This window comes from Ruditapes philippinarum, unplaced genomic scaffold (assembly GCF_026571515.1).
Source record: "Ruditapes philippinarum isolate M1 unplaced genomic scaffold, ASM2657151v2 ctg1604_1_1_1_1, whole genome shotgun sequence".
Classification (NCBI taxonomy): domain Eukaryota; kingdom Metazoa; phylum Mollusca; class Bivalvia; order Venerida; family Veneridae; genus Ruditapes; species Ruditapes philippinarum.
The window spans coordinates 133,416-145,000 of NW_026856935.1; the positions used below are offsets into that span (position 1 = coordinate 133,416).

The 11,585-nt window shown below is 31.8% G+C and overlaps 1 protein-coding gene across 2 annotated transcripts in view; it reads left to right on the top strand.

Annotated features, from left to right (window-relative positions):
- LOC132748190 (transcription cofactor vestigial-like protein 4) overlaps positions 1-6,682 on the top strand; it is a 32,562-nt gene extending 25,880 nt beyond the window's left edge. For both annotated transcript variants that reach the window (XM_060737751.1, XM_060737750.1), the window contains exons 3-5: positions 1,475-1,806; positions 3,843-4,049; positions 4,511-6,682. In XM_060737751.1, the coding sequence (XP_060593734.1) occupies positions 1,475-1,806; positions 3,843-4,049; positions 4,511-4,833 (862 nt within the window). In that variant the 3' untranslated portion in view covers positions 4,834-6,682. The remainder of the gene's footprint in view (positions 1-1,474; positions 1,807-3,842; positions 4,050-4,510) is intronic.
- Positions 6,683-11,585: the final 4,903 nt, after the last annotated feature.

Here is an 11,585-nt window from a genome sequence, read left to right on the forward strand (position 1 = left end):
AAACTTTAATAAAAACGTTTATACATGAATAGAAGGAAATGAGTCATGCGTAATCTTTTGTAATGCTCTTTTTACATGCAGTTTTATATTTATTACAATGAGATCAGCGTAAGGTTTTTGTTAAGGTGTTATAGATACCACGTATTGACCTGTCTTAATTACTATAGTATTATAGAATATACATAATTGATATACACGAAAACATGCTATAACTTATAAGACAATTACTATCATTTCTCACAGGAATATTTTCTACGCCCACTTCGTTTTTTTGCTGTATATCTAAAGATTTCGGAATCAACCATTATGTTTGCAGCTGATAATTATCTGTTCCAGGTTTTTGTTATTTTTAGATATTGTTTTTTTTTATTTGCCTATAATTTTATCTATAACAAGGTATCAGGTTACATAACAAGGTGTTAAGCAGACTTTATAGAATTACAAAATAAATACAAAAAAAACACACACAAAAATTGTGATAACGTACATTCATTTTGCTATATTTGTATTGTAAATAAAAACTAATGTTATAAGTAGCTCATTAAGCTCATTAATTTACCAGCATTAAGTATCAACAACAATCCCCCCCTCCCCCCACCCCCCACAAAAAAAAGGTAAAAATTTGCAAATTTGCTAAACTCAGATTTTTTCTGGATTTTTTTTTTAGAGGAGGGGGGGGGGGGTTCATTTTTGTGAGGAGTTTATTTTTATTGATTCGACCCTAATCCAGCAATTACGTAGATGAAAACTTGTGAAATAAAAGTGCATTAAATTTAGAGCATATAATTTGCAGGGGAAGGTAAGGTAGACCTGTTGCAGACATTTCTTGTTTAATTGTTTCAGCAGGTATAGATGAGTCATATACCGACAGGTTGCTGTTTTGTACTGTTGTTAACATGTAGGTGTAGGTTGGTCTCTTATGTAATACAGGCAAAATACATGGCTGTGCATTACTCACGATTTTCTACCTTGCAAAATTTTGGGAAGTGTTCACTCGAAAATTTTGAAGTTACAAGTCAGATTTTTTTTCTGTTGTGAACCTTTTGTACTGATGTCATATTTGTATATGTTATATGTGTGATTAATTCTTGGGTTTAGATTAACAGACAGACATGTAACAATTTCTTGTTGTACTGACAACTGCTCACAGAGTGTGTAAAACCCCTTGATTACACATTTTAAAATAAATACATCTGATTTTTCTCTTTGCATGATTGTATACAAATGATATGTATCCCTTACACTGCTGAAAGCCTTTTCCACCTGTCTGAAGCCAGCATGTAGTCTGACCAGGCTTATAGCTTTGGCTGAGTTTCATCTTGATTTTCTTAAAATTGTTAATGGTCAGTTCCAAAAAGGGGAGCTGGACAAGTTATGTTTGGAAATTCATCCGTTTCAGCGCCAAAAGTGTTAATAAGTGTTACAATGTAAGCACATGTAAAAAATTAATATAATTTTATTTTTGTATTTTCAGACATCGGAATTCATCACCATCGCCAGATCACTATAGAAACGGAGAGCCCCAGCCATATAATCTACACAATTACTTGCCCAGTCATGCATCAATGCACTCACCACCAACTCGCCCACCGCCGCCGTGTTACCCTCACTCGAGACTTGAGCTTCCCTCACCACACGAGGGACCGCTGAACCTAACAATGAATAACAATAATAATGCAAACAATGGAAGCCATAGTCCTACGCAGAGCCGACCCTCCGTGATTACCTGCACGACTCTTCCAGATCGTAGATTTGATACAAATAGCAATGGCTCGTTGAGTCCTAGTAGGAAAGAATCTTCTACAGGTAATTCATAACACAACTCCAGAATCATGAATGAAATAAATTTTATTGTAAAAAGTAAAGGATAAAATGAGCCGATATCTTTAAAATTTTATACCTGGTTTGATAAGGGATGGTCTGATCAAGTTATCTGTGAAAGCTGTACAGTTAAGCTGGAATTTGAGAATGCTGTAATGAAGTTTTTATCATTCGTAACATGTTCTACAATTTGGACAAAATGATTGTATGTTTTTTGTGGGTTATAATTATATATGAAGTATCAGTTTTGATCGTTTTTTTTTTTGTTTTGTTTGTTGTTTTTTTCTTGATTTATCTTGATTTTAAGAAAAAAACTTTATGGGTTTTATTAATATAAAGCTGCACCTTGAATTAAATTCACATGGTGGTCACCCTCTTTAATAAGTAAATGTAAATATCCTTTACAAATGTCATGTGAATTAAAAAAAAAAAAAAAGTAAAAAAAGATAGTAACTAAATCAAAACATTTTTTTCCTCCTGGGCTCATCCTGTAAATGAGAGAGAAAAAAAAAAAAAAAAATTAAATTATGACCAAAAGAAAACAAGGGGAAAAAAAATATGGAGTAAAAGACTAGCCAATTTTGAAAAGAAATGACATTAAGAGCTGTAGATTTATATCTGGCAGTTTGATACACTCTTCAGGTCACATGTAAAGGTTACATAATTATTAAAACTTTTACTCATCATTGTGTAATTAATGTTTTAACATTTAAACTGAAAGGTTTATTTGGCATTTTAACAGGCAAGATTAATTATATTGGACTGAAATTGCTACTTTTAACTACCTGAAAATATTAATTAATCGGATGGCATTTGAGAAATGGTTTTAAACGTAACTTTTTTAAAGGAAAAAAAATGAAAATTATTAGCATTGTTTTGGTAGGTGAAGTAGAAATGTTGATGATATTCATAGTAACTGTAATTAAGCCCGTCATAACTTTCATATTTTTGTCGGTTATATGTAAAAGAAATTGAATTTTCTTGACAGTAGAATGACATAAAGTTACACGCTTACGTGGGGGAGTATCGTGGATTGATAGCCGCATGCCTCATTTTATTGGTCTTTAACATTTTGAAGGACAATAACAAGTTGAAAATCATGTACTAAAAAACAAACGCACCATTGTTCCCAAGCTTAAACAGATGTTATATTAAAAATAGTGAATATTTATGTAAACATTTTGTGACAGACAATTTGTATGCATAATTTATCATTTTGAAAAAAGCGGCAAAAAACTTATAACATGGTTATGCATTGGATAAATGAATACATCCGTTGTGATAAAAAACCCGGCAGATGAATGAGTAACGATGAGAAATATGCAGTAACACATATCGTATTAATTAAATGTCCAACGAAGCAAAATAAACAAGGTAAAATAATGATACACGGAGGTCTGAAAATAACTTGTTCACATTTCCAAAAAACCAAGGACAAGCTTCAGGTACAAATATAGCTTAGTGTATCATTAATTTTTCCTTGAAAATCAGATAGTCGGTGACTTAGTTTTCTGTTAAGTTTCATTCATTCAATTAACAACTTATTTACCCTTAGGTTGCTAAATATTATCTGGACAAAACCGTTAATCATTTCAAGAAAAATATGGACTGACTAAATAGCAAACAGTGCAGACCTGAAGATCAGATAGCATGGATGTGCAGGATTTTGTTGGTTTGCACTTGATGCAGGGTGCACTTGATTTCCACCATCAAACAATTGTGTTTAAGCAAGATGAAATTCATCATCAATGGTTACAGTATACACAAATATTACTCAAATTTAGTTTTATTCACATACTGCATTGTCCTACAAAATTTAAGAAAGTAATAGCAGCTTAAAACAACGATGTTAGGAGGGGGCCTCCAGGAAAGGGAAGAGAGGGGGATCGAAGGATTAATAGTCTTTAAAAATTCTAACCTTAGAATGTTAATAAACTTAAAACTGTTTACATGTACATACATTTATTTATACCTACTTTTTCCTTATGTAACAACAGTTGAATTTTATTTTGTATTTTCAGATATTTGTGACCCTGCTATTGAGGAACATTTTAGGCGATCACTTGGCAAACACTATCCGGAATATCTTACAAGGAATCCTTCAGTAACACCATCTCCCCCACCCCCATTGCCTCAGACTGTGCCTATAGCCCCACCCAGGCAACCATCACCGGGGAATGCCATGACACCATCAGCACCAGCTGCTAACAAAAATGTCTCTATAACAGGTGTGTAAATAGGTTTCAACAGTATCAAACAGTCCTAAACTTTCTTCAGTGTTAAGTTAAATTTTCAGATGATTGTTGACTGTATATTTCCAGGAGTGTTATATTACAAACCCACTATTTTGTATTCTAGTTGGCACCATAAACAGAATAAATTGTTGGTCAAACAAGTTCTTATTAACATTTCAAATTCAAAGGGAGCAAACTTGTATCTGAATACTGTATGTCATTATGCCAGCCTAAGTGATGTCCCTTTGTATCAAGCTTAAAATTTTCAATGATGAAAAACAGCTGAACAAGATGTGACAATATATATTGATATTTCTGTCCATTCAATATGGTACAGTAACATAGTAAATTTTTAATGAAAATGTAACATCTGAATTTAATAACCTAAAAATTGCAATATTCCTTGATGTACAACTCAAGCAATATGCCTATATCATAAATATTTGTTTTTTCAGGATCAGTTGATGATCATTTTGCACGAGCGTTGGGAGACAGCACATGGTCGGCACTCAAACCAAAGAACGATCAGTCTGAAGCCGCAGCCCCTAATTCTGTTGACGATCATTTTGCTAAGGCTTTAGGGGACACATGGCTTCGGTTAAAAGATAAAAAGGAGCAGCCTCGTGTACCAGGAGCTCATCCTTTTCCTTTGTCTCATCCAATACCCCACCCACTGCCACATCCAATCCCTCGTGCACATTCCTTACCTCATCCAGTGCCTCAGAGGCCGACATCACCATCATCGCAGTCACATAGTGGACCGTTATTATCAACATGAAACTTTGTAAAAGAAATTTAAAAACAAACAAATTTTAAAATGGTCAGTAGTCTACAATCAGCCACGAGTATGGTTCAAAAACATGAAAATGTGTTCCGAAAATGTGTTGCAAAAAGGGCTTGTTACGATAGAACTTGATGGAATTGCTACGTAAAAGTTTGGCAGCATTTTCTCTGTAACAGAATAGCTGAACCATGAAGGATCATGGGAGTTCCAAGGATAAAGCTTGTTTAAATTGTGGATATATCTATGAGGGAAAAGTTACATGAATGGTGTTTTTATTATTAAGTGTAACAATGCAATTAGTTTGCCTTAGAAGAAAAAATAATGTGCAAATATGCCAAGATTACATGGCATTGTCATTATATGGGTATGTTTTGTGTTATGATTGAGTTTGCATATTTAATTTGACATGTGTAGTGAAGTGGTTTATTTGTAAGCAGGCCATTCTCCTGGAAAAAAATATTAGAAGTACCTTACCTAACGATACGAGCTTGCTTATTATTGTTATGCGAGAAGGAATTAGTTATGTTATTAGAACTTGGGCATTTAAGAGTATATATCTGTGTTGAATGAAAATTATAAATTGTTTATTAATTAAAAAAGGTCGTTCACAAAAATTGTCTAACTTCACTTGAAGGCTTCTCTTAGAGAATTGTTATTATAAACTGTCTGTCTGTCTTTGTCAATCAGGAATGTAGAAGACCAGTATCAGTTTGGGGATAAAATTAACAAAGAAAGATAATCAGTTATTAAATAATTAGATAATGCTCTGAATTCTATTTAGATTCTTTATTTTAGTACTACCATTGCTTGACAAAAATAGAAACATCACCATAAAACTGTCATGTTTGAATGTATTGTGATGTATTAGTATGATAATTATTGTATTTTTAATCAACCTATATAGATTTAAAAAAAGGAAAGAAAAAAAATCAAATTCTGCTGTTTTATTGCTGGCCTCAAAAGACTATTTATGCTATAAGGTCTTTTCTAGGAGGTGGTCTTTTTTAACTGTTATACTGTACCATAACAGTAATTTTGAAATATCAACAAAATACAGAATGTCATTTGTTAAAAGGGTTTTGACAGGAAGATGGGAATATTTCTAAACCCGACAGCTGGTGTAATAACCTGAAATGAATGATACCGTATATTGTACCTAACTGATATAAATCAATCCTAATTGCTTGATTTTGTAAAATTGATTTAATTTTTATAGTCTTATGAGTTAATGGGGTAATCTTTAGAGGGCAAACTTACCCTTTTATTGCAAATAAAATGAAATTATGATTATTTAAATAACTTAGATATATCATTAATTATCTAATGTTTTGACACTAAAGATTATTTCTTATAAAGCTTATATTTACATTTTGAAATTGTCAAATTGAAACTTGTGACTTATTACATAAACAAATTACCTGCAATCCAACATTAATTTTGAGGGAAAAAAAATCATAAGAGCTGTGCCGTGACAAAACCAACATAATGGGTTTGCAACCAGCATGGATCCAGACCAGCCTGCGCATCTGCGCAGTCTGATCAGGATCCATACTGTTCGCTTAAAAACCCTATAACAAGTAGAGAAACTGATAGCGAACAGCATGGATCCTGATCAGACTGCGCGGATGCGCAGGCTGGTCTGGATCCATGCTGGTCGCAAACCCATTATGTTGGTTTTGTCGTGACGTGGCTCAAATCATAATGGATTTTAAGATAATGCAATTCTCTGAGGAAAGTGTTTAAGAAGTCTTCTTATCTTGTCTTATAGTTAAAAGTTATGAAAAAAAATATGTAAAGTTTATTGTTAAATGTACAAAAGTAAATAAAATGTACAAATGCTCAATTTTGTTTTTGTTTATTTCTTGCTTTAATCAAACTTGGTCAGGATGCTTGTAATTGCTCGGACAAGTTCGATGAGTCAGGTGTGCGATCTAGGCCCTCTTGTTATTGTTAAATCGAATATACATGTGTTTAATATATACTTGGTGGTTTTGCACTGATGCAAAGGAACCCAGAAATTGATGACATTGTTTAAGCTTCTATGAGGAAGTTGCAAGTTTGATTCATGACATGAACATAACTAGTCATTGGTCACATGACAATCGTATGTGACCCTCCTTGCATTTTTTGTTACAATTTCAACCATATACCAAGCTATGCACAAAAAATTTGAAACATAGAGAACAATTTGCCGTTAAATGTAAATAAATCATTAATCTATCTTCATGTCCCATCCTTATATGATAATGATTCCTTTTCAAAATGGCCTACTTTAAATCTCGGAGATAACTGCTTGTTGTAATACATGTCAACAGACCTGTCTAAAATAGCACCAAGTAAATCATAACATAACACAGAGAAGAACATAACAAGAGGCATGTCTAACATTTCACCAAGTAGAACATAACAGACATGTCTAACAGAACATCAAGTTCAACATAACAGACATGTCTAACAGAACATCAAGTTCAACATAGCAGACATGTCTAACAGAACATTGAGTTCAACATAACAGACATGTCTAACAGAACATCAAGTTCAACATAACAGACATGTCTAACAGAACATTGAGTTTAACATAACAGACATGTCTAACAGAACATTGAGTTCAACATAACAGACATGTCTAACAGAACACCAAGTAGACCATAACAGACATGTCTAACAGAACACCAAGTAGAACATAACAGACATGTCTAACAGAACATTGAGTTCAACATAACAGACATGTCTAACAGAACATTGAGTTCAACATAACAGACATGTCTAAAAGAACATCGAGTTCAACATAACAGACATGTCTAACAGAACATAGAGTTCAACATAACAGACATGTCTAACAGAACATAGAGTTCAACATAACAGACATGTCTAACAGAACATCGAGTTCAACATACCAGTCTAACATAATGCCAGTTTCAACATAACAACAGACCTGTCTAACATAACACTGAGTTCAACATAATAACAGACTAGTATAACATTACTCTAAATAGAACATAACAACATACCAGTCTAACATAACATCGCTTTCAACATACAATAAAATCATTGCAGGGACTACCAACTAAGCCTTGAAAATTAGGGGAAATAGTGATTTTTCCCCAGAAATACTAGTAAGCAAAGACTTGAAATTTAGGAAGAGTTGATTTTTTTTAAATACATGTACTGAGGAGTTGAAGTTCATTATAGAAAATAGTTTATGGATGTTTCCTATAATTACATACATTTTTACTGTGGAATTCAACAGGCTTGAAAGAAAACATTCATAACAAATTCAATTAAGAGCATAATTATGTCTATGGTGTTATTTAAGTTTTGAAATAAATGAAATGAGGATGCACAATGGCATGTCTGTACTACCATACATTAATACAACTGAATTTAACAAATTTATATAAATTCATCTAAACAAAAATGCAGACACAATTTGTAAGTAATAAATTCAGACTGCCTTAGAATTGGAATTTTATACACTCGTCAATCTTCATATGCACATACTATGTGCATTTGCTGTGTCAACAGTCTATGCAAAACGATGATGCTTTCAATAATGTTTGTTATCTTGGTTCATCCATTGTAGCATATGTGCTTTCAAGACATTTTTTACACCAAGGATTTACCAGCCTACCACTACATTTTATGCACGGCTTTTTTTTACACATCACAACATTTTTTTTATAGTTTGGTAACTGGTGCTATGACGATGGCATTATTGTATGCACATCTGTTACACAAAAAAGAATCCATAAAACTTGTATTTCCTTCAGGTTAAGAATTAGTGGAATGTCAACATATGCATGCCATGATTGTTTTTCCCCTAACAAACATATGTTACAATGTATGTAATAGTCATAATTAGCAATGTAAATTTATTGTTTATGTGAAGTATTTCACTTTTTTAGTTTATTTTGTGGAATGTATGTTTGCGTGTGTGCTGTATTAATAAGTATTTTAGGCCAAGTTCAAAGCATATCCGATAATTCCTGCTAGTATTGTACTTAGTAAACATGCTAAACATTTGTCTTCAAAAATAGACAATATGCATCATCTAAACTTAAACAAGTTTTCGTTAATACCATTTTTTATTTAAAATTTAATTGATATTAATAATAAGCAAAAATAATTGATACTAAAATAATGACACCTTTGAGAAATAAAACAGTTTGACTTCTTTAACCTGCAAGGTAGGCACAATTTAATTAGCTTCTAAATAATGCCAGGCTTCATGTGTAATATATTAGATCTGAGCTTTGGTCAGATTTTGGCACAAATAAGCTAACAAATCCTCATCTTGTATTTAATGTACAAAAGAAAACTTGATTTTTTTTTTCTTTTTTTTTGTAACAACTCATTAAAAAACAAGGTACATTGTTTATTTAGATGTTAATTTAGGAAAGCCTGTGATTTTAACACCATAACTAGAGTATCAAAATTTAACTATTATGTGTTTAACACGAATGACTGACTTAAAAAAACATGAACTATCTGCGAGATAATCAGTAAAAAAAATCTGTAAAAACTAAAGTAACATTTTAAAAGATTTATCTCTCTCAAAATCTACACTGAAATAGCTTGAACTCCTTTGAAGGTTATTCAGTCCTTAAAGTCAACCAACTTTTTAAGATTGTACAATTTTGTAAACTAGGATTGTAAAAAGTCTTGACATCTTTCTAAAATAAGATTTCTTACATGAAAATGTGATAGATAATTAATGCAATCTTGCAAATTACAGATAAAGTACAAATTATGCTTTGAATTAACTGATTTTTTGGTCTGTCAAGTGTATTGTGAGTGCATTACAAAACATATGTATTGAATACATAAATATAATTATACAGAAATTACTGACCATAAAAAAACAATGAAAAATACTTTTTTGCACTTAAAAAAAGGTAATACAAGGGAGACAACTTTTCTTCAAAACCAATTAATATGTAGCACAAGTTGTTTCTCTTGTTTCTTTTTCTTCTGAACTAACATTATAAAGGGGACAATACCTAGCTCTCTTATGCATTAATGCATGCTATCATAGTTTTCTTTAAGAATTTAACAAAGTGTTTTAATATTTAGAATTTGTTTAATAATTGCAATTATGTCACAGGAAAATAAGAAAAAAAGGTAGGGTAAATATCATTGCTTATTTTCAAATGAACATTAATGCAAATACATAATCTTAACTAATATTGTATATTTGTTTTTCTGCTTTGTTTGTCAGTTTTAACACAACTTATTGGTAATGATTTACCGATGGTCTTTCCACCTAACCATTTGTGTATATTAATAACCAGTAATTAATAATTTCTCTGCACAAGACAACCTACTTATCCAACATGATTTCTAAGTAAGTAGTGAGAGCCGAAAGACCATTAGATTTATTATCTGAGAGTAAATATGTCTTGCCCAAGGATCAAACCAGAGACCCCTAGATTATCCATCAGATGCTCTTCCTTGTAAGCTTGCTGGCAAACATCTGTATCAAAATTTCTTATTTATAAAATAAAATCACTTTTTATTGTAAAAGTACTTTAACAAGTTCAAACAGTATTCATAATTTTATTCTATTTATATTTAGAAAAAGGCTCAGCCTTTCTACAATCAATGTGAATTTTAAAATACAAATATTAAATATTGCACAAATTCTCAAAATGTTTGTGAGACATGAGTATAGACTGATAATTTTATTCATACATTATTTTGGTTTATCTAATGGTGTTTAGAATCAGCCAGTTTCCGGAAAGAAATGGTGTCATCAAGGTATGATGGGTAAATTATGTTAAGAGGAAACAAGGAGTAGTCTGTGAAATACCCTGCCAAACAGGAGACATGAGAATAGTCCAATTGTACACAATGACATATTTATATACCCATCAAAGGGCAATAACCCAAAAAGTACAATGCTGTGGTATATTAGAGCCATTCCCCTATAAAGTTTAAAGCTGATATATCTTCAATATTTATAAAAGTTATATAGCCTGATTAAAAAAAAAGTAAAAATTGCAAATAAAGCATGAAAGAAAACAAAAAAAAAACAAAGGGATATCAGGCCTCGACATTAGCGGTGGTCCGTTGGTCCGAGACCACTTGGTTTTGGCAAGGACCACCTAATTTTAAAACCCACTGGTCCGTCGGACCACTTGAATTTTCTGGTTGATACAAGGCTTATTTGGGAGAATGGCGATTTGGTCAAAAACATGTTATATACTTTTGTTTAAAATCATTAATCTATGTCCGATGTACATGTATATGGTTCATTAATCTCTGATTAGTTACAGAAGTTCTTAAGTCATCAATAACTTTCATTTTAAGTCGCTAAAATTTTGTTTATGCAAGTTAAAAGAGTTAAGAATTTGTGATATAAATTTAGGTACAAAATTCATTCAAATGGTGCTAGTAATTATGCATTGTCTGATTACCACGGCGGAACCATTAACATTTTATGTTATGTTACATATTAATCAACCGGGAGTATCCGATGATGGTAATTATATGATATTGGATAAACTTAAATTTCAGATATTTGAATAACGGCAGCAAACGAAAGGAACTGGAAAAAATACATCTAGTAATTATATGCTATTTATCTTTATTTTAACTGTTTAACGATAAGAGATCTGTTTCTTCTAGAGTTAAAATTATTTTAAAAGGTTAAAAATACCTAATGTCAAAAATGAATATCAAATAACAAGCAACAGGGAGGTAAAATTATGTATTATAAATATGTGAGAAAATATAAATATGTGAGA